The sequence below is a fragment of the Ursus maritimus genome, unplaced genomic scaffold (assembly GCF_017311325.1).
Source record: "Ursus maritimus isolate PB19 unplaced genomic scaffold, ASM1731132v1 scaffold_19, whole genome shotgun sequence".
NCBI classification, from domain to species: Eukaryota; Metazoa; Chordata; class Mammalia; order Carnivora; family Ursidae; genus Ursus; species Ursus maritimus.
Genome location: NW_024424341.1, coordinates 15,080,087 through 15,106,029, shown reverse-complemented (window position 1 = coordinate 15,106,029; position 25,943 = coordinate 15,080,087). Strand labels below are relative to the sequence as shown.

The window sequence follows — 25,943 nt, the reverse complement described above, 5'->3', positions numbered from 1 at the left end:
CCGCGGGCAAATGTGGCCTGGGGAGTGCCCGGCAGCCCGGCCGGAGAGTCGGGGACACCAAGCAGCACAGGGAACAGTGAGAGGACCCCTTGACAGGAAAGGAGCTGATTACTTTAATGGATCACTCTGGTCTGCAGCCGTGGCCTCCCTCCGGCTATTTCTCAGGGGGGCAAATTGCCTGCAACTGCTCATTGGTGGTTTTCATTTTATTCCACGCCTTGCGGTAGCCTTTTAAGGACATCTGCAAAAAGGAAAAAGGGGGTGGGGGGTGGGGAGAAGGTCATTTGGGGGAAAAAGCAATTGTGATTTTTCAGAATGCAACCCGCGTCTAGCCCTGCGAGGGTGCAGAGGGGTCTGTGTGCGGCAGGGCCAGGCAGGAAGACTTCCCAAGAGCGTGTTTCTGTTCAGTGAAGCGAGAGCTTGCAGGTTCCTGCAGTGCTACTTCTCAGCTCCAGATCTGATGGGCCTAAGTTTGGATCCTAATTCACTCCCTGCCACCAAGCAGCCACAGGAAGGGCAGGAGAAAGTACTGTGGGAAAAGGAGTCTGGATCTGGATGGGAAACCGCCGGGCTTCCAAAGTGACCTGCCTGGGTTTCTGAGCTACTCTGATGTGTCCAGTGTCCTCAGTATGCAACCCAGCCTGTGGCAGACCTGGTGCTTTCCTTCCCTTTTTTCTGACCCTTTGCATGCTTCCCATTTCTCTTCCACGCTCACAAGGGGCTAGGGTGCTCTGAGCACACTGTATCATATGGAAAGGCTATGCGGTCCTCAAAAATGAAAGACCCACGGCAACTATGTAAATGCATGGAATCAGGCTCTGAGTGATATTAAAAATCCATTATTATCTCATTTTTTTAAAAAACTGGCTTCTCCATATATAAAGTAGCAATCACTAAATCACCAGTGGTGGGGGAAGGGATTCAGAAACTTCCAGAATTCATTAAGAAAACAAGCAACTAAAAACACATGATTACTACTGAGTCTCTTCTTGATCACCTGCAAAGACCCTGTACCTAACACTGAAAAGGGAACTTAAAAAAAAAAAAGAAAAGGCATCTTTCGTTTTCCTATAAGACTTGAAGGGACTGCTGAGATTTTTCACAGCCATTACATGTCCGAACATTGGTATTCTTGGCTTGGAAAGCAAACCCTAGCCAAGAAGGTGAAGGACATAAAAGACTGCCTGTGTTGGGGTTCTCTGAGACTTACCTCTGCAATCTCCACTTTCCTTTCCCACGTCTTGATGGTCTTCTCCAGGTCCGCATTTAAGATCTTCTCCCGCACGTACACCATCACCTGCGGCGAGCGGAACTCCGCCAGCTGTTTGCGGAGCTTCCTGTTCACAGCCTCAGCCTTGGCCCGGTCCTGGGTTGGGAAGGACCGATTAAACCAGGAATCCTGGTGGTTCTGCTTACTGGACTTAATGGCCCTGACATCTCTCCCCAGCTTCCGTGTATTTCTCAAAATAATGTTGAAATTTTCAATGAAGTGGGAAGAATCGCAAGATTCTGATGATGATTTTTTTTTTTTTTTAAACAAATGGTGATGTTTTCATCCAGCTCAGAAACACTAAGTGCGGTCTAACAGAGACTTTTTTCCCTTTCGTCCTTCCTTTATTAAGGAATTTGTTTTCCGTATTGCGATTTCTTAGGTTGGGTGGGTTTTCTGGGGGAAAGCTATGTACTTCAGTACACTTTGATTTGATCAGTCTCAACTCACTTTCCTATCTTTTTGTAAAATACACATGACATAAAACCTCCCATTTTGACCATTTTTAACTGTGCGGTTCTGTGGCATTCAGTACGTTCACAGTGCTGTCCGAGCTTCATCACCATCCATCTCTACAACTTTCTTCATCGTGCAAAACTAAACCCCTGTACCCATGAACCACGGACTCTCCAGGACCCCTGCCCCTAAGCCCTGGCAACCCCCCACCTACTTTCCATCTCTATCAATTTCACTCCTCAAGTACCTCGTATAAGTGGAATCATACACTACTCGTCCTTTGGTGACTGGCTTATTTCACTCGGTATAATGTCTTCAAGTGCTTATCCATGTTGTAGCATATGTAGAATTTCCTTCCTATTTAAGGCTGAATTATATCCCATTGTATGTATATACTACATTTTGCTTCTCCATTCATCTGCCAATGGACATGGGCTGCTTCTACCCCTTGGCTATCACGAATAATACTGCTGTGAACATGGGTGTACAAACATCTCTTCGAGTTCACGCTTTCAATTACACTGGGTACGTACCTAGAAGTAGAATTGCTGGATCAATAGTTATTCAATTTTTTGAGGAATCTCTGTCTTTTTAAGTTTTATTTTTAAAATGATCATACAGTAAAATTAACTAGTCTTTTTCTTTTAATTGAGTGATTTTTTGAATTAGCAATGTCCTTGTTTTTTAATTTTATTTTAAAGACATTTATTTTAGAGAGAGAGAGAGTACACAGGCAGGAGGGGCAGAGGGGGGGAGAGAGAGAGAATCTCAAGCAGATTCCCCACTGAGCGCAGAGCCTGTCACCAGGCACCATCTCACAACCCTGAGATCATGACCTGAGCTAAAACCGAGAAGTGGGACGCTTAACTGACTGAGCCACACAGGCGCCCTGTTTTTTATTTTAACAATTGTTTTGAACAGGCAATACATGCAATTTAAATGGTATAAAAGTATACAGTGACAATCTCCCAACCCACCCTGTCCCCAGCCACACAGTTCTTCCCAGAAGCATACACTATTTTTAGGTTTTGCATATTCTTCTAGAGATCTACACTCTTATAAACATATATATTTACCTTTTTTGCCCAAAGAGTAGCTAATGCTATTCAATTTGACTCCTTCAACTTTTTACTCAATAAATATTGAAGATCTTTCTGTATCAGCGCATAAAAAAACTACTCATTCTTTTTAACAGCTGCATCATTTTCCATTGTGGAGATGTACCCTAATTAGCAAGTCCTCACAAACAGTCACTCAGCTGCTCAATCTCCAGCAAGTACAACAAACAATGCTGGGATTACTAACCTTCTGGGTGGAGGTCATACTGTAAATATGCAAGTACATCAGTAGGATGAACTAACTGAAAGTGAAAATGCCTGTTCTAAGACAGTGGTTCTCAACTGGGGGTGGGGGGTGGGGGGAGGCAATCTTGCTCCCAGGAGACATTTGGCAATGTCTGGAGACATTCTTGGTTGTTACAACTAGGGAGTGCCACTGGCACCTAGTAGGGGGAGGCCAGGGATGCCACTAAACACCCTACAGGGCACAGGACAGTCCCCCACAACAAGGAATTAGCTGACCCAAAATGTCAGTGGTGTCCAGGTCGAGAAGCCCTGCCACGACCATACATGTGTGTTTGGTACAGAGTGCTAAACTGCCTTCTCTAACGATCAAGCCAATTCTGCTCTGCAGCAATGCCTGGGACTGCCTGTGTTCTTGCCCAGTCTCTCAACAGCCTTACCAAATTTTCTACCATTGCTAATCTAGGAGAGGGGGGACATGGTCTCTCACTACAGTTTTATTCTGCGTTCCTTATGAGTGAGGTAGAATATTTTTCATAAGTTTGAGACTTTCTATAAGTCTTTTCTATAAACTATAGCTTTTCTATAAACTGCATTAATCTTTTGCCCATTTTGTCTATTTTTTGTGAGATTTTTCTTATTAATTTATAAAAAGTATTTGTGTTTTAAGAAAATTAACTCCCTGTGATATTAGTCAACACATTTTTCCAGTTATTTATTTTTTGGCTTTGCATATGATGGTTTTTGCTATGTAGAAAAACTTCACTTTTATATAACTGAGTTTATTGATTTCATGGTTTCTGGGTTTTATACTGTAAAAGTCCCCCCTATTTGAAGATTATAAGAAAAATGTTCCCACTATTAAGTTTAGGACTTTAATGGTTTTATCATTTACATTGAAATCTCTGATACATCTGGATTAATTTCACCATAACATATATATAGCTCCAACTTTGTTTTTTCCTAAATGACTACCTAGTCATCCCAAATTACTTAATGAATAATCTGGTTGTGCCTCACTGTAATACCTTTCCCATAAACTAAATGTCAATATCAAAAATTTATCAGATACTTGATCATATACCTGACATATACATGATCTGTATTGGGCTTATCACAGGACTTCTATTTTTTTCTTTAATCTTCCAGTCTATTCATGACCTTGTTTTAAATACTGTAACTTCAGGGGTGCCTGGGTGGCACAGCGGTTAAGCGTCTGCCTTCGGCTCAGGTCATGATCTCAGGGTTCTGGGATCAAGCCCCACCTCAGGCTCCTTGCTCAGCGGGGAGCCTGCTTCTCCCTCTCCCAGTCCCCCTGCTATGTACCCTCTCTTGCTGTCTCTCTCTCTGTCAAATAAACAAAATATTTTTTAAAAATCTCCTTGTTATCTTAATTGGAATACCATGATTTCACAACTCAACTTAAACAGAGCTAACATTTTTATGATGTTGAATCTTCCTAGCCTAGCACTGTCTTTTCATTCCTTGCTTCACAAAGTACAGTCTATGGCACGGGCATCACCTGGGAACTGGTAAAAATGAAGACTCTTGTACCTATCCAATCAGAATCTGGATTTTAACAAGATCCCCAGATGTCTAGTTTGCACCTTTCAGTTTGAGAAGCACTGCTTTAATTCACTTTGGAGCAAACCAATAAAATTATTTTTAATTAAGTTATCAGAATGCAATAAAAACTTGTCAAGAAGCATTCAGTGAATATCTGCTATGTCTAGCATAGACATATTCCTGTAGGGAGATCTAAACATGGACCTGGAACCATCAGTGGACACTCTTGTGAGGAAAATGATTAAAGAATACCTAAGATAAAATATAATGAAGGAGCATGAGCCAAGGCATTAAAAATAAGTTCTACTGGGGCACCTGGGTGGCTCAGTCGGCTAAGTATCTGCCTTCAGCTCAGGTCATGATCCCAGGGTCCCAGGATTGAGCCCCACATAGGGCTCCCTGCTCAGTAGAGAGTCTGCTTCTCCCTCTCTCGTACCCCCACCGCCGCTCGTGCTCTCTCTCAAATAAAATCTTAAAAAAAAAAAAAAGTTCTACAGCTATGAGGGATGTGCTGAGAAGACCAGGAACTGTAATCCCTACCTGGCACCCCACTTGTAGAATGGGGCTGTTATCACAAGACAGGCGGGCCACTGTTCCCATCTCCAGATCCAGTGCAGCAGTACACAAGTTTTGCTCAAGAGGAGAGGCTATAAAATAGAGAGCTCTAGAATGCTGCCTGGAAGAACTGACTTTATTTGGAACAAAGTGTGGGGAGTTCATGCCTAAGTACTTTGTGGAAAACTATGGAGATCTTTGGGGTGAGCAATTAAGAGGCAGCTGTTAGTTCCACGATATTAGTAGCAACAAGCAAAACAGTAGACCAGCTAGACGTTTAACAGAACCAGAGAAAGAACCATTAAGAGACCATAATTCCACAATTTTAGTAGCAAAAAGCAAAACAGAGGACCAGCTAGATGTTTAACAGAACCTGAGAAAGAGACCACTGGGGTTGAAGCAAACCTCAAAGACTGCCAAAAAGGTCCCTGAAAAGAGGCCTGACTTTGATTAAATCAGAACCCAGGGTGTTGTTGAATGCAACAGAACAATCAGCTAGTAACTAATGAAGCCTAACAGCTGGGTATGATACCAATAGAACCAGACCAGCCAGAAGCTTAGTGGGAAGATAAAGAAAAGAGTCAAAGAGAACTGAGCAGAAACACCAATCATTCCTGGTTGTCAGGGACACTATCCATGATTAAGGCTGCCCCCTCTAAGGAGCAACACCAGAGGCTACCAACAGCAGGAGAAATAGACTTTACTACATTAGTCCAGCCAAATAACTAAATAAGCAAGTGGGGGGTGGAATTAGTATCCAGCCTTGCTATAATATTATCTAAAATGTCCAGTTTTCAACAAAAATTACAAGATAGGCAAAGCAACGGAAAGTGTGACCCACACAGGAAAAAAAGCAGGCAACAAAAACTACCTTTGAGGGAGTTCAGATGGTGGACTTAGCAAAGTCTTCAAAGCAGTTATTATAAACATGTTCAAAGAACCAAGGTGACAATTTTTAAAGAATTAAAGGAACATATGATGATAATGTTTCATCAAAGAGAAATATCTATAAAGAGACAGAAATTATTTTTTAAAACACAAATGGAAAATTTGGAATATTTTCAATACAATAACTGAAATGAAAAATTCATGGGAGGAGATCACAGATTTAAGCCAGCAGAACAAAGTATTAGTAAACTTGAAGGAAGACTGATAGAGATCATGCAATATGGAAAACACAGAGGAAAAAGAAGAAAAAGTCAGTCTCAGAGAAATGTGTGGAACACTACTAAGTGTACCAACATTCATGTAATGGAAGTAACAGAGGAGAGGAGAAAGAGAAAGGGGGAAATATTCAAGAAAATAATGGCTGAAAACTTCCAAAATTTGATGAAAAATATTATTTTGATGAAAAATATTAAGCCACACATCCAAGAAGCTCAACAAATCCTGAGTAGGAAACTGGAAAGAAATTCACGCCCAGACACATCATACCCAAAATGCTGAATGACAGGCAAAGAGGAAATATTGAAAGCAGTGAGAAAACACAATTCATCACATTCAAGGGAAACCAAATAAGAGCAAAAGCTGACTCCTCATCAGGAACAATGGGAGGCCAGAAGGCGGTGGGATGACATATTCTAAGGGTTGAATGGGGGGAAAAAAACCTGTCAAACAAGAATCTTATATCCAGCAAAACTATCTTTCAAAAATGAAAGCAAACACTGAGCATACTCAGATCTTGGTTTCTAATGCTATTCTCAAATAAAAGGAACTAGGACTCCTTGGAGAAATGGCTATTTCTAGGGCTGGAGCAGAAACTATAGAAGAGTCTCAAGCATTTTCTAGTACCAGAAAAGAAAAAGTGTTAACACATACACATGCACACACACACATACACAAATGGGGATATGTCAAAGGGACACAGAAGCCAACTGAAAGAGCTCCCAAAGCCCAAGGTGAAACAATGTGAGTGCTTGCTTCGACAGCACATATACGAAAATTAATATCCATGAATTGACACTAATATAAACGATTAAAAAATAAATAGATGGAGGAGAATAGACAAATGTCCCAGACAGAAGAATTCCAAATAGTTTATAACTCCCCACTTAAGTGTGAGCTGCACATAATAACATCCTTCCAAAGAGCTGAGTCTGAAAATCGGAGGAAAGAATAACTGTACAGTAGAGAAACCCTAATAATATTACATCAGGGATGTGATCAAGGTTATCATCTGCAGTGGTTAAGTCATGTTGACAGTATGCTCCCTTGATATGATGTGATGAAAGTGGCACTTGACTTCTGCCATTTTCCTCCCCAAAAACCATTTAACCTCAGTCTAATAACAGGAAAGATAGCAGACAAATCCTAAAAGAGAAACATTCTACAAAATACTTGACCACTTCACAAAATCGTCAAGGTCATCAACAACAAGGAAAGCCTGAGAAACTGTCACAGCCAAGAGAAACCTAAGGAGATGTGGCACTGAATGTAATGTGTTATCCTAGATGGGATTCTGGTACAGAAAAGGACATCAGGTAAAAACCAAGGCTACATGAATAATATTAATCATAATTATTAATCAATATTGGTTTGTCAATTTTAATAAATATTCCACTGTAAGCTGTTAATAATAGGGGAAATTGGGTGTGAGATTTCTAGGAACTCTGTACTCTCCACAATTTTCTCAATTATAAAATAAACTTTATTTTTTTTTAATGAAGGATAAAGACATTCCCAGATAAACACACACTGAGATGGGCGCCTGGGTGGCACAGCGGTTAAGCGTCTGCCTTCGGCTCAGGGCGTGATCCCAGCGTTGTGGGATCGAGCCCCATATCAGGCTCCTCCGCTATGAGCCTGCTTCTTCCTCTCCCACTCCCCCTGCCTGTGTTCCCTCTCTCGCTGGCTGTCTCTATCTCTCTCAAATAAATAAATAAAATCTTTAAAAAAAAAACACACACACACACACACACTGAGAGAATTCGTTGCTAGCAGACCTGCCTTATAAAATATACTAAAGGAAGTTCTTCAGGCTGAAAACAAGTGACACCAGAAAGTAACTTAAACCCATGTGAAGAATACAAATAGCACAGGTAAAGGTGATTAGGTAAGTAACTATAAAGGACAAAAGAAAACTGCCTATTCTCCTTCTATTAACTGGTTTAAAAAGCAATTCATAAAGCAATAGGTATATAATTCTTTTGTGGACCTGGGACATATAAAAACATAATATATTTGACAATAACAGCGAAAAGAAGGCAGGGTGAAACAAAGCTATATTTGAATAAGGAAATAACACCAGATGGTAACTTGAGTCCAGAGGAAGAAATGGAGAGAACCACACAATGGTAAAGAGGAAGGCTAATACAACAAACTCTGTGAACATATTTCATCTCTGGGGCACACGGGCGGCTCAGTCAGTTGAGCATCCAACTCTTGATCTCTTGATCTCAGCTCAGGTCTTGATCTCAGGGTCATGAGTTCAAGCCCTGCACTGGGATCCACACTGAGCGTGGAGCCTACTTAAACAAAACAAACAAAAAAAAACCCCACACTTTATCTCCTTTCTTCTCTCGGGTTTTGGACCCCTTCCTCACAACATTTACAATATTAACTCAAAATGGATCATAAACTGAAATGTAAGATCTATAAAATTTGTAACAGAAGACATAGGACTGAATCTTCATGATATTAGGTCATGGTTTCTTAGATACAACACCAAAAGCTCAAGTGCAAAAGTAAAAATAAACTGCGGCTCACCGAAATTAAAAACTATAAATAGCATCTTCAAGAAAGTGAGAAGGAAACCCACAGAATGGGAGAAAATATTTGCAAATCATATATCCGACAAGGTATTTGAATCCAGAATACATAAAGAGTTCTTACAACTCAATTACAAAAAGACAAATAACTCAATTAAAAACTTATTCAGGGGCTAAGGGTTTGAACAGACAATTCTCAAAAAAACACACGTGGCCAATAAGCAAATGAAAGACTGCTCAATGTCATTAGTCATTAGGGAAATTCAAATCAAAACCACAGTGAGGTATATCACTTCATGCCCACGAGGACAGCCATTAAAAACAAACAAATTTAAAAACTCCCAAAATAACAAGTGTTGGTGAAGATGTGCAGAAATCAGAACCCACACACCTTGGTGGGAATGTAAAATGTACAGCCACTTTCAAAAACAGTGCCACAGTTTCTCTAAATGTTAACCACAGCATCACCATATATGACCCACAATTCCACTTTTAGCTGTATGTCCAAGAGAAAAGAAAACATACATGTACACCAAAACTTGTATGTGAAGGTTCATAGCAGCATTATTCATACGAGCCAAACACAACCCATGGGAAACAACCCCCCCCACTAATGAATGGATAGAATGAGGTCTATCCATACAAGCAACTATGATTCAGCCATGAAAAGAAGCAAAGTCCTGAACATACTNNNGCAGGAATTTTGAAAATATTGTTAAATAAGCCAGTCATGAAAGACTACATACTGTATGATCCCTTTCAAATGAAATGTCCAGAACAGGCAAATTCACAGGGACAGAGAGTGGGTTAGTGGTCACTGGGCTGGAGAGTGGGAGTGACCTGAGGTGGGGAACAGACAAGGATTTCTTGCAGGTACAGGGTTTCTTTCTAGAGTGACAAAAATGTTCCAAAATATTGTGCTGATGATTACACCATCCTGGGAATACACTATAAACCACCAAAATGTGTACTTTAAATAGGTGAATAATATGGTATGTGAATTATAACCCAACAGAGTTGTTAAAAAAAAAAGTTCACAAGAAAACTAAAATATACTAAGCAGTGACTGTCAGGCTTTTAAAAACTGATGTTATGTTTTACTTGTAATCTAATAAATGTCCACCCAAACAAATACCACAGAAATCCTGCATGGGGAGAGCACAGACTTTTGCTCTAACTTTGTTACTGGCAATTCTGTACTGAGACCTGCTTTTGTGCAGGTGTCGGTTCTCCTGGTCCTAACGGATCACAAGGCCTGTGACACCTACTTCACAGATGCGGAAACTGAGGCCTCTCTCAATAAAAGGCTTGTTCAAAGCTAAAACCTGGCAACACCAAAGCTTATGCTCTTTCCCCCATCTTTCGAAAAAGTCCTTTGAGTCACATCCTTGGTGTATTTAGCTCGCTGAATTCAACTGTACGTGCTCAGCAAAATGGTGAGAGCACTAAATCACAATGGAGATGGAAGGAGCTCATATCACGCCACATGTCTGTTCCCACAGTGACCGCAGGCCCGGCAGTGGGCTCAGGACAGAAGTCCCAGGCCTGTCATCCCAGCATCCACCACACCGAGTGAAAATTACACACTTAAAGAACTCTCCTTTACAAAAGACACTATATTTTGGCATGTGTACTTCTCATACCAATTAGATGATTATGAGCATTACAGGCTTTTTTGTGATGTTGTATACAAGACACTTTGAGTATGGTACTTTATGGGTCACTTAAGGAATTCTCGAGGGTTATTTGGACACTACATGATTTCTAGATGATTTCGTCTTTTCTACACAATTTTTCTGACTCTAGACCCTAACCCAGAAGTAAAATACTACTGGACTATGAGTCTCCAGGTACCCCCATTTCCTCTTTCAATGGCCCAGAGTTATTTTGACTTTTATGGTCTAGGCTTTTCTAGACAAAAACCAAGATGGCTTGAGTTTTGGTGTACATTGGCTCATGCCTTTGTAGGCAGAAGGAAACAAACATCAGAAACAGCATATTTTACCCTCTCCTACCTCTTCTACTTGTAGGGTTTCTTTTTCAATTTTTTCAAGTAACTCATTTCTCAGCAAGATCTCCTTGTCCAGATTGATGGACATTTCCATTGCTTGGCGTAGCTTGCTCTGAAATATAACAACACAGCAAGTCTTGAGCAAAAATGATCACTCAGAACTACAGGAAGGACAGACAGCTCTTTATTAAGCAGGATGACAGCCAAGACCATCCAGGAACTTGAGCCTGCCTTTCTCAGAATCTTGATACCTACCTACTTGGTAGGGGAAGTAAAGACCCGCAGAGTGGCCGGACACACCAGGACCCAAATCCTGCCCCACCATTTACTAAAAGAAACTTTGGGCAAGTCCCAGAACCTCTCTAAACTTGGGCTGGTCACCTCATAGGGCTGTGGAGAGGCTTCAGGGAGATAATGGTGGTAAAGTGCTGAGCACAGCCCTGGACACGTGGAGAACACTCATACAAATGGCTGCCATTGCCAGACAAAGAGAGAGACACTCCCTGTGAACTAGGTGCTACGGGCATCCCACTTCACAGGTGGAAGAACTGACTCTTCGAATGGGCAAATGAAGAATTTGCCCAGGGTCATAGAGATAAGAGGTTAAGCAGGGTTTGAACCCAGACAGTCTGACTCCAGGGCCCAGCTCCACCGCCACTGGCCCTGGAGGGCTCCTGCACCAGCTGCCCTGCAGCTTCCCCTTGTATCAATTGCTGCTGCCCGTCACCAGCCCCCCCAGGCCCCTGCTTCTCAGATTCGCCCCCTTTGCTGCACTATTGTCTCCCAGCAGGGAAGGGTCAGCCTGGAGGAGTTGGGACATGCTCTGCTGGGCTGAAGAGTGAGCCAAGTGACAGAAGCCAGTGACTCCAGGGGGATCACTCCACGGACTCTGAGAACGACTCACCCTGCACCAGGCACTGACCAGCACGACAACCTAGGTCCTACCAGACAAGATACCGGCTCACAGTCTGTAAAGCCGCAACCGTGCCTGGCACTGAGAATATGAGGACTGTGGTCAAGGTTTCCCTGGGGGAAAGGATACTGGAAAGGGAGCTGAAAGGCTGTCGAGCATGTCTAGGGAAGAGGGGAGGGGAGAACATGCCAAGCTGAAGAAAAGCCTGGGAGGGGGGCTGCTGGTGCAATATGCTCAGGGTATCAAATCTTAGACCTGGCAGAAAAGCCTGGAGCCACCTGCCTGGGGACGTCAGGGCACTGGGGGCCAGCCCCGCCATTCCTCTTCTCATCAATCCTCCCTTCTTTAAGGCTCATGTCCTGCTCCACATCCTGCACGACATCGCTCTGTTTAGGAAAGCGCCGTGGGTAAGAGACCAGACCAAGGGGGTGGGCTGAGGGGAAGGGGAGGCAGTGCAGGCCTCCACTGCAAACCAGAAAGTCAGGTGGGAGCAAACGAGAGCAGAGGGAAGGCATTAAGCCCACAATGCAGAGAATCAGGGCAGGAAAGAATGGACCTGCGAAGGCTACTGCAAGGCAGTCCCTGGCTCCGCTGGGGCAGGGCCCTCAAGAAGGAGAGCTATTTGTGATTCTGAGCAGGACAGCAGCCACTTGAGGTGGCCACTTCTGAAGAGGCACTTTAGCCTTCTCTCGCTGTGTAACAAATTACCACAAATTTTGTGGCATAAAGCAACACCCATTTATTATCTCCATTTCTACAGGTCGGAAGTCCAGGCACTGTGTGGCTGGATTCTCTGCTAGGTAGGCTCCCCTGAGGATGAAATCAGGATGCTGGCTAGAGCTGGCTCTCCTCTGGAGCTGGGGTACTCTTCCAAGCTCACAGACTGTTGGCAGAACCCATTTCCTTGAAGGTGTAAAACCAATGTCTCCGTTTCTTTCTAGCTGTGAGCAGGAGGTGGCCCTCAGCTCTTCACGGTCCCTCTACCTTCAAGCCAGCAGCGGAGAACTTCTCACCTAGAGAATTCCCTCCATATTTCAAATCCTGACTTCCTCTTCCAGACAAAACTCTCTGCCTTCAAAGGGTTCATGTGATTAGGTCAGGCCCATCCAATAATCTCCCTATCTTAATGTCAACTATGGCATATCATATTACATAATCATAGAACAGAACAGAACCCATGGGATGCCTGGGTGGCTCAGTCGTTAAGTATCTGCCTTCAGCTCAGCGCATGATCCCAGTGTTCCGGGATCGAGCCCCACATCAGGCTCCTCCGCTGGAAGCCTGCTTCTTCGTCTCCCCCCCCACCCTGGCTTGTGTTCCCTCTCTCGCTGGCTGTCTCTATCTCTGTCAAATAAATAAACAAAATCTTAAAAAAAAAAAAGAAAGAAAGAAAGAAACAACAGAACCTAATAGTAGAACCCATCATACCCACCGCCTTGGAGCCTGTACTGGGTATATACACCAGGGGGTGGGGAGTCTTGGGGAATATCCTGGAATTCTACCTACCACAAGGCACTAGTTTACATGGGGATCACTAGTTTACAGTCAGTTAGGAATGACACACCATGGCTGTCATCACACACTTATATTCTACCAGATTCCACCAGGCAGGCCTTGACAGCATAAAGTTGGAGAAAAAGGTGCCCCTTTGGCTGAAGCTCACGCACCAAACTGACAGAAGAGACCACATCTGTCTCCTTCATACCTATACCCTCGGCACTTAGCCTGGTGTCTGGCACGCCACAGGTCCTTGTATATTTGGTAACAGTTATTCTGTACATGTGCTGTCAAAGCGAACACACTGGTAATAGTTATTCTGCATGCTGTCAAAAGGTCTTACATGTGGGAGTTGGATATTTACATGCAAGTGGTACCTCCTGCCACCCTCCCATCCCCTAACATACACCTCAATTGCTAGCAGCTCATTTGACCATACTGGCTGAGGACTTGCTTTGGCTAGGCACTGTCCTCAGTGCTAGGAACATAGCACAGACCAGCCAGAGCTCTGTTCTGGTGGCGAGTCACAAAAACCTTCCTCTGACCCATGGTCCCTAGTGGAATCTCCATGCAAATCCAGCTGAGGCCTGACTCCAAAACTCAACAGTTGTTCCGCCTCCATTTCTCCCAGAAGACCAAAGAACTGACACACGGAAGAAATGAGCCTGTTTCTCTCTCAACCCATCGCTGTGTCCACCGGAAGACTCCTGTGGGCATCTCCTTCCAAGCTCCACCATCTGCTTACTATTCTTTGAAACAGGTCTACAGGCATGACGATCCCTGGGATTCTGACTGGAGAAGCTCCCATTCCACCCACTGTGGCCTGTGTTGCTGCTGCATGTGTGTCGCAAACAATCTGTCCTCTGCGTTTAGACCTGTCCTAAAGAGCTCAGGCCCTGGACCTGGCAGTTTCATTTTATAAACCAGTAGCTCCACTCCAAACCTCTGGCTCTTCTACACAAGACCTGACAGGCCCTGTGCTACTTAAATTGATTCCACAGGATATGATCAAGATCATACGTAACCACGTACTACCCAGCTCTCCAGCCAACAAGGGCTCAGGAGTCACGGGTATTGGCTTCATCTTGAAACAACAGTGATCAGATAAGCTAACCACTGATAAGATCAAAGTGGATGATCTGTTGCAGACGGATGACACATAAATTTCAAAATGCCAGCACAATGTTGTCTACAGGCTTTATGCCGAGGGGAGGCAGTTGGGTTAGGTGGGACACGTGCTGGACTAGGAGCCTCAGCCCTGTCACAGACTTGTTGCTTGAAGCTGGAAATTCCTCTCTCTTTGGACTTCAGGTTTTTCATTTTTAAAAGGAAAGTGTTGGACAAACATAATGGTCTAGGGGCGCCTGGGTGGCACAGTCGTTAAGCGTCTGCCTTTGGCTCAGGGCGTGATCCCAGCGTTCTGGGATCAAGCCCCACATCAGGCTCCTCCGCTAGGAGCCTGCTTCTTCCTCTCCCACTCCCCCTCTCGTGTTCTCTCTCTCGCTGGCTGTCTCTATCTCTGTCAAATAAATATATAAAATCTTAAAAAAAAAAAAAAACCATAATGGTCTAATCTAAACACTTCCAAATTTACATTTTAAAATGACACTGTGTGGGCCGAATGAAGACCACCTGAGAGTTACCTAAGCCTGGAGCCACCAGCATCCTGTGGGCACTAGGCCAGGGGTCAGCCACCTTGCTCTGTAAAAGGCCAGATAGCAAATATTTAGGCTTTGCAGGCCAATAGGCAAAATTGAGGATATTATGTAATTACTTATATTAACAAAAGAAAAAAACAAATTTCCACACGTTTTATTGATGAAATTCAAAATATAATCATTACGTACATTCTGGAATACAGGTCTACTAATGAGAAGAATGGAATTTCTGGGGGAGAAATCAATTTTGCTTAATTGGGTTTCAAAGGTAGCATTCTCTATCGAATTGGTTACAAATATCCTTCTGTAAAAACCATTCTTAGCTCACAGGCCAGTGGGCAGGATACTCTGGCCCACAGTTAGCTGACTATTGCATTATACAGTTGCTGGCAGGGTGGCTGGGTATTCATGGCTATAGTCCCTGCTTAATTATTACTAGTACCTCTTTTTCTCCCACAAGGGTTTTGTGTGGATGAGGAATTATATATTCGTTTTCTGATCTTTAGCTAGGAGAGTTTTCTTCTGAAGGGTTTTAAGCAGGGAAGTGCCTCTTACAGGCCTAAATTAAATAGGGCCCTAAATGTGGTTAGTTCTCAAAACTCACTATGCATAAAAATCATGGGGGGGGTTTAAAAAAAATAGATGCATGGCCCTCATCCCCTAATTCAACTGGTCACGGTTGGACTAGGGTGTTTGTAAACTTAAAAAAAAAACAAAAGTTCTCTGGGTGGTTGCAATGCACAGCTAGGGTTGTGGGAACATTTAGAGTATTTGAGAAGAATGGCTTTGTCAAAAGAAATCAGGGAGCAACAGTAGACGGAAGAACCCCAAGCCTTTGTGTAGCACCGCAGGGGTGCACAGGAACCTCACTGTGGCTGGAAAGGGGGATGTGGGAGGCCTCGGGGGCCTGGGCATCAGGGCGGACCTTACTTTGTATGCGCTGAGGACCTGCAGGGTGTTTCCAGACACCAGCTTTAGCTGGATCAGTTCTTGATTCTTTGCTTCGATTGTCTCTAAAAACTGAGCATTCTCAATCTTCAGCTGCTGAAAATCAACATCATGGAGGGCCTCGCCCACCTCTTCCTTCTATAGCTCAGAAAGAAGAAAGAAATGATGTGAGGTTGTGACTTTGGAATCTGACTCACACCTTGCAGTTCTGGATGAGATTCTGAAAGTCAGTCATCATTCAGTCATTCAACAAACATGGACTGGGGATCTGCTTGGTGCCAGGCATGGTGCAGGGCTCTGGGGTGGAGATCTGAACAAATACAATACTCCCTGGCCTCAAGGAACACATATTCAACCAGGGTTCACAGAGGTCACAGTGTGGTATAGTGGGAGGGGCAGAGGGCACACGGAAGCCCCTCAGCCAGGCCAGAGAAGAATGGAAGACTGGGTCAGGGAAGGTTTCCCACAAGAGGTAGTGTCTAGACAGGGCTATGAAAGAAGAATAAGAAGGAGACCATATAAAAGTTATTTTTACCCTGGAAAACCAGGACCAGCAGCCTGTAAATTCCCTTCCTGTGATCACATGACATTCCTGACCTGTGGTTGTATCAGGGTACTGGGTTCCCTCCCCGACCTGGCCCGTCTTACCTGCCCCACCAGGTCTAGGCCATCTTACATTGGTGGTAGGCAAGAGCCAAACCCGGGAACTGTTCCTCAGCCCCACGCTCTACCCACGCAATACTACCTCTGAGGAGGCTTTTTCCCTTTCCCCTAAACCAACACAACAATTTCCTTAAGCCCCAGTAATGACGTATCCTCCAGCTCAAACACTCCTAAACCATCTTCCACATGAGGCAAATCCCCCGCTGTGGCTCTGTGGTCCCCGCTGCTGTAGCCTCTGGATTAGCAGTTATACATCCTGCCTTTCCCTACCATCCCCACTCCCTGCAAGTCCATGAGCGCCTCGGAACAGGACCACCTCAGTCTCAGCTTTGTGCAGCAATGGCTTTTAGGCTAAAAGTCACCCGTCTCCTCCCTCTCTTCCACTTAAATCCCGTCCTCAGGATGCGTGAGCTTGCACAAAGCCTGGAGTGGCAGGAACTCTCTATCCGGAGACAACTCCTCTCTACTTCTTTCTTACACTCATCTCATAATCTCAAATCTCCTTTGTTGACACAGCCACTCTGGCCTTCTCTTCGCTGGGGACCTCCAGGGCAGTGCGTTCTGTCCTCCCCACAGCATGTGCACTGGGAGCCCGCAGCAGGCCCTCCTGAGTCTGTTTGGGCCCATCAGCCCCAGGCTGTCTGACGGGCTCTGTTCCCCGTGCTCTTCAGCTCCCTCTCCTGTGTGAGCCCTACAGTACCAATTCTTTCAAGAGTGCAGCTCTCACAGAGACGCGGTGCTCCAGGTAGAGCTGCTCAGAACAAGAGGAGCAAGCCCACCCCTTTCTTGGGGGGGCCCTGTGGTTCTCTGGGTGTAGCCCAGGCCACAACGTCACCTCCGGCTGAGCTGATTTTATCAGATACGCTACGGTTAAGCCACCTGGTACCTGTGCAGACATCTTGGGGGATCAAAACGGAGGAGCTTACATTTGTCCTCAGTCACTTCGTGTTGTTGAAGCTGTCCCAGCTTGCTGTCTTTCAGGATCCCAAGTCAATCAGGCAACAGTTCCGGATGCGTTAATTCTCCTGCACAACTCTGTGTGGTTGTCAGTGGCCACCTCTAATGCACAAGCTGTCAGTGCCCACATTCGAGTTAATTAAAAAAATATTGAGCTAGGAGGGATGGAGCCATGTAATCACATTCGAGAGGCCCTGGGCCAGGTCTGCTTATGGCCTTCAATCAGGAGACTTTAGGCGCTGCACAGGCAACCAAAGCACCCTCAAACTGTGCCACCCAGGCCACACTCACCAAAAAAGGTCAACAAGTACATCACGAGGGTCTTTTAAATTCAAGCCAACTCCATCTACAGATGTGCCGGCACTGTGACTGTAGGAGCTTCCTATCGCTGCTGTGACAAATCACCGCAAACTCAGTGCCTTAAAACAAAAACCTATTACATTACAGCTCATGAGGTCAGAAGTCCAAAATGGTTCTTGGTGCTGGCAGAGCTGCATTCCTCCTGGAGGCCCTAGAGGAGAATCTATTTCCTTGCCATTCCCAGCTTCTAGAGACTGCCTGCTCTCTTTCGTTCACGATTCCTTCCTCTGCCTTAAAAGTTCATCACTCTGATCTCTGCTTGCAGCATTCCATCTCTCTCTCCTGCCTCCCTCTTACAAGGACCTTTGGGATTATATTGGGGCCACTCACATAATCCAAGATAATCTCTCTTTGAGTCAAGGGGAGATTATTTTAAGATTATCTCAAGATCCTTGACTTAATCACCTCTGCAAAATCCTTTTGCCATGTGAGGTAACAGATTCACAGACTCCAGGAATTAGGACATGGACATCTTTGGGAACGCACTGTTCTACCTTCCACGGTAACCTTAGGAAGAAAGAAAGAGAGAGAGAAAGAAAGGAAGAAAGAGCAAGTCACATACCTGCCTCAACTGTAAAAGCATCTTTTTCCTCTGCACTTTGAGAGAAACATTTTTCAAACGTAATTTATCCTTCATATTATCCTAAAAAATACAAGTAAACTTTAATCCACTTCTCTTCATCTTCCCTGTTGGTTTGAAAAGTTGGTAGGTCTGGGGATGAAAACCAAACCTTGAGCCCTAACATTCAGCATTTACTTTTAGGTCTTTTACATTTACCCAAGCTGGTATTGCTGTAACACTTCACTTATGATAGGGGCACCAGAGTGGCTCAGTTGGTTAAGTGTCAGCCTTGGGGTCAGGTCATGATCTCAGGGTCCTAGGATGGAGTTCTGCATCGGGCTCCCTGCTGAACAGAGAGTCTGCTTCTCCCTCTCCCTCTGTCCCTCCCCCCACTTGCGTGTGCTCTCTCTCTCAAATAAATAAAATCTTTAAAAAGAAAAACAAAACACTTCACTCATGACCAAGAAGCAGAGGTAACTTGGTCTCCTCTACGCAAATTTTCTACTGCTTTTCAATTCAAGATAATTTGGGCATATTCCTGACAAAACAAACTTATGATTCTTTGGTCTTTTATTCTCTTGGTAGTTTATATAATTTTCATCACTTATAACATGTTAGATTTAGTAACCCTTACTATGTTCAGGATCCAAAGCTTGACATGCTACAAAATCTTTGAACGTGAAGGAACGTTTTATGTCTCATGGTTATAATAACGGAACTTAAAGAGCTTGAGATTTACCTGCCCCCCTCCACGCAGTCACCTGACTAGATGGACTCGCACCACTTTTCTCTAGAAAACATATCAGATCTTGAAACAAACAGCAACAATAAAAAAGAAAAAAAAATCAGTCTGAGATACTATTAATATTCAGCTGGACTGATTGACTCTAGCCTTGATAAATGTGCATTTTAAGACACGCACTTGGGGGGATGCAATAACTCCGCAAGTGTAGACAGCATTTATGGTGGACCAAATGGAGCGGGGCTGCTTCACATGGGTCATTTTTATGTCTGCATCCTATGAATCTACTCTCCCTTTCTGAGCCCCAGCCTCCTTCCAACTCACCCTCCGGCGGTTCATGTCCTCAATGTACTTCATCACTTTCTGAGTGGCCAAAATACTCCCTTTCTTCTTGGATATGGTTTTTAGAATATCTTTTTTAAACTCATGCACTGCTCTCTGAACTTCAGCCCATCGAATTTCAGCTTCCTCAATGATAGCCTGGAGGAGTCAGCACAGAGAAAGAACAGTTTCCAAAAATCCTCAGGGACATCTCCCTCTAAGGAAACCTAAGTTCTCAGGCCTCTTTGTGTCCTAATACATAATGTTTCTTCTTAGCCTTAGAAATATATCTGTAAGATACAAATTTGACTATATGAATGTTATTATTAAAAAGCAGGTCCCGGGGCTCCTGGGTGGTTCAGTCCGTTGAGCATCTGCTTTTGGCTCAGTTCATGATCTCCAGGTCCTGGGACCAAGCCCCACTTCATCAGGCTTCCTGCTTAGCAGGGAGTCTGCTTCTCTCTCTCCCTTTGCCCCTCCCCCCCGCTCGTGCATGCTCTCTCTCTCAAAAAAATTAATAAAATTTTTTTTAAAAAGCAGGCCTCAGGGGCTCCTGGGTGGCTCAGTCGTTAAGCGTCTGCCTTCAGCTTAGGACGTGATCCCGGTGTTCTGGGATCGAGCCCCACGTCAGGCTCCTCCCCTGGGAGCCTGCTTCTTCCTCTCCCACTCCCTCTGCCTTGTGTTCCCTCTCTCGCTGTCTCTCTCTCAAATAAATAAATAAAATTAAAAAAAAAAAAAAGCAGGCCTCAAAAAAAGGGGGGTATCCATAAGAAGGGAGTGAAAAACAAAACCAGGGCCTCAGGTATCTCTGAAGTATTACTTATCCACTAAAAATTATAACATTAATATAATGTGATAGGATATAAAAAATATCTGGATAAAAGATATATACCAAAACATTACACCACAGTCACATCTGGAGAGACGGATTACTAGGGAGACCAACGCTCTTACTATATATACACTTCAGTAATTTGAAAAAAGATGCTATAAATGAATATATGTATTGACATGGAAAGACAGTAAGTGCAAAATACAATTTACAAAATAATATAATACTTTTTATAAAGAAAATTCAAATATGCCTAGAAAATAATCTAAACGCTAGGAGATACACACAAGAGTCAACACTAATTATCTCTGGGTGGACTGTGGATGTTTACAAATGTTCCTTTATCTTACCTGTACATTCAAAATTTTGCTACAACATAGAGATTGTCTTTAAATAAGAAAACACAAACACGTGCACACATTATTTGAAAGAATAAAATGAAAAGATATCCATAGCTACAGAGCAAATCATCTTTGTCCCGGCTTTGTCCCTGGGCACCAAGAAGCAAAAGCATCTCACTTCTCTGGCCAGTCCCTGCCCTCCCCATGGTCTTCCCGTGCCGGAACATCAATCCACGGTAACTGCCACTTTCAACGTATCACTCACTCTCCTACTCAGCCAACCTTATCAGGGTCCTGCTTTCTAAGGCATCAAAGATAAACTCCCCTGCCTGGCTCTCAAGGCCTCATAGCCCTACTCAAATGGATTTCCTCATACAGCCCCCCAATCACACCGGTCCCCTCGATGTCTTGGACTTGCCCATTCATTCCCACCTCCACTTCCTTGCTCCTGTCATTCACCTGACCTAGGGGGCCCTTCTTTTCCTAGTCCTCTACTTTATTCCTCATCGTTCTTCAAGATCATGTCAAGCCCTATGTATAGCCCTACCTCTTCAAAAACATCTTCTTTGGCCACACTAGCCCACATTAACATGCTATAATTCAACAATGCGTGTTTAGGGGTGCCTGGGTGGCTCAGTCATTAAGTGTCTGCCTTCAGCTCATGTCATGATCCCAGGGTCCTGGGATCGAGCCCCACGTCAGGCTCCCTGCTCAGTGGGAAGCCTGCTTCTCCCTCTCCCTCTGCTTGTGTTCCCTCTCTCACTGTGTATCTCTCTGTCAAATAAATAAAATCTTAAAACAAAAACAAAAAAACAACGCATGTTTAGCAAGGGGGGAGGGCACAAATGGGGGGAAGGTTAGGTTTATGTGGTATAGATGATTCCATCAATAAAGACATGAGTCTACCGATCTGTCCCTCTGGAGACAATGAGTGTGAGTCTGCGTGCCCAGGTTTAGAAACAGAAACATTTAGGGGCGCCTGGGTGACACAGCGGTCAAGCGTCTGCCTTCAGCTCAGGGCGTGATCCCGGCGTTATGGGATCGAGCTCCACATCGGGCTCCTCCGCTATGAGTCTGCTTCTTCCTCTCCCACTCCCCCTGCTTGTGTTCCCTCTCTCGCTGGCTGTCTCTCTCTAATAAATAAATAAATCTTAAAAAAAAAAAAAAGAAACAGAAACATTTAGAAACAGAACAGAAATATCTGTCCTTCATACAATAGTGCTCTCTAATATAAGCCAACAACTACATTCCATGGGCAACTGAATTAACAGTGATGTTTCTTCTCTGGAGGAAAACTGACCATTATTGGTCTCCAACAAAACATGGACCATGGTCATGCGTGCTGCACACAGAAGACGATTTAAAGGATTTTTCAGCTAACTCAGTGACTTAAACCCCAGACTCCTTATATTATTAAGGAATTACCATGCATTTTTAAGGGCATTTACGGTTATTGTGGGTTTTTTTTTTAAGAATCTATATCTTAGGGGCACCTGGATGGCTCAGTTAGGCATCTGCCTTCAGCTTGGGTCATGATCCCAGGGTCCGAGGACTGAGCCCTGCATCAGGCTCCCAATTCAGTGGAGAGCCTGCTTCTCCCTCTGCCCCTCACTCAGCTCGTGCTCTCATTCTCGCTCTCTCAAGTAAATAAATAAAATCTTAAAAAAAAAACAAGAATCCATATTTTAGCGCCATATACTGAAATATTTATAGATAAATGATATATTGAGGTGTCACTTCATAATAGCCCAGTGGCCTATCATGAGAGAGAAATTGGAATATGGAGGAAACAAGGGTGGCCATATGTTCATGACTGCTGCATGTGGCTGTTGAGTACAGAGGGGTCCACTGTGCTAGCCTCTGAACATGTGTGCACTTTTGAAATTTTCCACTTAAGAAGTTTAGGGGTGCCTGCGTGGCACAATTAAGCATCTGACTCTTGGTTTCAGCTCAGGTCATGATCTCAGGCTTGTGAGATCAAGCCCGTGTCAGGCTCCACGCTTGGTATAGAGTCTGCTTGAGCTTCCCTCTCCCTCTCCCCCCACTCTTCCTCCCTCTCTCTGTGTCTCTCAAATAAATAAAATAAAATAAATCTTAAAAAAATTTTTTTAAATGTGTTGTCTCCTCAAGCAGGCGGGAAGCTCCTTAAAAGAAGGCCTTCAATTTGTCTTCTCCTACTTATGTTTCTTTCAAAATAAGAAAAATTATATGAACACACATACTTCTTGATGAGGTGGAAGTGGGGAGCCCAGGTAGGATGGGCTACAGAGAAAATGGTATACCTCATGATGCTGCAGGTCTCGTTCGGCATTTGCTCTCATGTGCCTTATTTCATCCTTCATGTCTTCCAGCTCCTTTTGGACAAGCTCACATTTTTGGTCGCAACTGAGGCCTATGACACGGTCCGTACCTACGCGGGATTTGGATCTACGCCTGCCTCGTAACTACAATACAAGAAAAACAAAGCCCAGTAGGAATTGATCAAGTTGGAATTGATGCTGAAGTTGGGCATCAAAATGACAACTCAAGTGACAGAGAGAACAAAGTCAACACGAAAGGATTCAGGATATTGGGCCCAAAATGATATGTATTTCACAAGTCAGCCTAAGGCCCCGTGCTAAAGAATTCAAAGGCCTATGGTGGATAATGAACTGAAATAAATAAGGGAAAGTGTCTTGAGGGTGTGGAAGGACTGTGAACCTGCTATAAACTAGCATTCAAGTCAGTGTCAGGGGAAGCCCAGGTCTCAATGCTTCCTAAACTGAACACAGAAGAGAAATGGCATCTGGGGGCACAGTGTTCAGCTAAAAAACCAGACAAAAATATTTTGGTTCTCTACACATTTAAGCCAAAGGTCACCAGAAGATGGCCCCAGGGAACATGTGGGCCTGAAGAGACATGAGACTGGCCTTCAAAATGTGTAAATATATTTACATCCAGTTTAAAATTTTCAAAAATTAAGTACCCACATTTGAAAATCAGGAGGTTCCACCAGAATAATCTAGATTTCCAGCTTCTCTTGTAAAATCAGCTGCTCTGGCAATAGCAGGCCACCTGGTTGGACTTTTAGATGGGCAAGGAACTCTCCCGTGGCCACAGCAGACCCACTTCGCTCCTATCTGTGGCTAGCTGGGCTTTGTAAACACTTGAGTCCCCCAATTTAAGGGAATTATTTCAAACAAAGATATTCTGGGTCAGTCAATCCACTATTAATTGAAATTGATTCCCTTCACATTCACTTGAAAGAGAAACTAGGGAGGGAAGGAAGAATCACAAGTAGCACAGGGAGAAAATCACATGCCACTTGGCCAAAGAGGGCACACCAAAGGCAGAGACCAAATACCCCTCGCATCTAAAGGGACAGACAGAATAAAAGAATTCTTAGGTCTCCACAGTGTACCTGTGCAAATTCTGCTCCTGACATTTTAATTTCCGATAATCGTGGATGTCGCTGATCCCTGGGCTCCAGTTTATTATAATATTTCTCAAACATCTCTGTCTCAGCTTTCAGAGCAGAGTTTCCATAGCTGCAAGACAGGGTACCTGAGTAAGTTTAAACCCCAAATAACTAGTATTTAACACTTTATAGCTATTACATATGACCTTCTGCAATACACTTAACCTCTTGGCGCCTCAATTTCCTCATCTGTAAAATGGGAATAACAGTACCCATTATCCGGGGTTGCAATAACGAATGCAAACAGAGCCTTTACAACAGTGCCTGGCACACACTAAGTGCTGTTTAAGTATTTGATTTTTTTTAATGTCTAATGAGCCACAAAGTTGAAAGACCTGGGATCATTTTGAAAATTGTTGCTGAGATGAAGCTACAAGTTCCACCTTCCAGTATCCTCTAACCCATTTGTGAAATTCCTTCTGAATTACTACATGCTTGAAAGTTATTACATAGCCACAATCTTTGGATGTTTCCTTTGGTTTATGTTTCTCAGCTGTTCTCTCCAGCACCGGAGAGATGAAGTATCCACAAGAAGTGTATTATAAATGGTGGAAAAGCTTTGAACAGATGGTTTTTAAACAACTAGAGATGACAACTAGAGTTTATCCTGTATATGCCTGCCAAGATTTTGACCTTTTTAGCATTTTCATATATATAACACACAGGTTATGCATATATATATATATATACACACATATCAACAGCTTGGATATTTTCATATACTACTGAGTGAATTCCTGTAGGCTGAATTTTAGGATTAATGGAAAAGACTCAATGGAAAGCCCGAGAAATCAAAGCGCCTTTTTTTTTTTTCCAGCATGTCATGTTCCCAGCGTCGGCTGTGGAGTCGCACCTGAGTCTGAATCCCGGCACCACCACTGACTAGGAAAGTGAATTAACCTCTGTGTCTTGGTTCCTCACTCACTTTCTAGGGCTACTGTGCCATTATAGAAGGTCCTCCGTGCAAAATAATGGGCACATAACAGGCATTCAAAAAATTGTAGCTATTAATAATATTACCTCAGTTCTGACCTCAACTATGTATAGACATATAGAAGGTACATCTGTTCAACTGCTAGAGCGGGATATGCCGTGAGACCAATAAGTTGTACAATTGACCTCCGAACCTCCGGAAGCGGGCCGGCCGTACCTGAGCTCTTCCACCAGCCCACAAAGCTGGATAACAGGCAGGTCGTTCTCCTCCCCGCCTTGCAACTCGCTGACAGGGGTGTCAGAGTCCTCGTCAGTCATCACGCACCCCAAAAGTGGCCCTTGCCAATGCTCTGTGAAGCCAAGAGCGCTGTGCGCTAGCGGCCGAGCGTCACGCGGGCTACGACCTAGCCGTGCGTTGCCTGAGCGACCGGACGCGTGCGTGAGGGGCGGGACTTCCAGAAGCTCCGCCCGGCGCCGCTCCGCCCTCCTCCGTGCTCACCGGAGCGCAGACATCTCCGCTTCAAAGATCATTCTTAACATAATAATACTAGCAGCTACTGTTTGCGCCGCACTTACTATGCCCTTGGCACCGTGTTAAGCATAGTTTATGCAAATCCTTGCGACAACCTTGTAATGTTATCTATCATTCTGTTTATTCTCCAAATAGAGGAAACAGACGCAGAAAGTTAATTCGATTTGTCGGAGTGTCTTCCTTCCCCTATCTCACTCTGAGGCCTCTCTACTCCATTCACCCTGTAGTGCTTCATACATTCTAACGGCAGTTTCTCTCAGATACTGATGTGCTGCATTCCTAGAAGGAAAAAATTTGGTTGATTATTAAATGGTATAAATTCAAAAGACAAACCTAAATAGAGATTACATCCTGGGGGAAT

At 43.9% G+C, this 25,943-nt stretch overlaps 1 protein-coding gene across 2 annotated transcripts; it reads right to left on the bottom strand.

Moving 5' to 3' along the window:
- Positions 1-89: 89 nt before the first annotated feature.
- Positions 90-25,448, bottom strand: CCDC113 (coiled-coil domain containing 113). 2 transcript variants are annotated; one of them, XM_008702579.2, is made up of 9 exons: positions 25,268-25,448; positions 24,061-24,187; positions 22,943-23,104; positions 19,491-19,646; positions 18,425-18,505; positions 15,865-16,020; positions 10,871-10,978; positions 1,211-1,366; positions 90-241 (listed from the first exon to the last, which is right to left on the bottom strand). In XM_008702579.2, the coding sequence occupies exons 1-9, from the start codon at positions 25,366-25,368 to the stop codon at positions 155-157; spliced, it is 1,134 nt and encodes a 377-aa protein (XP_008700801.1). In that variant the 5' UTR covers positions 25,369-25,448; the 3' UTR covers positions 90-154. The 2 variants fall into 2 exon arrangements, with proteins under 2 accessions (XP_008700801.1, XP_008700802.1); XM_008702580.2 differs by lacking the exon at positions 18,425-18,505.
- Between the last annotated feature and the right edge of the window lie 495 nt (positions 25,449-25,943).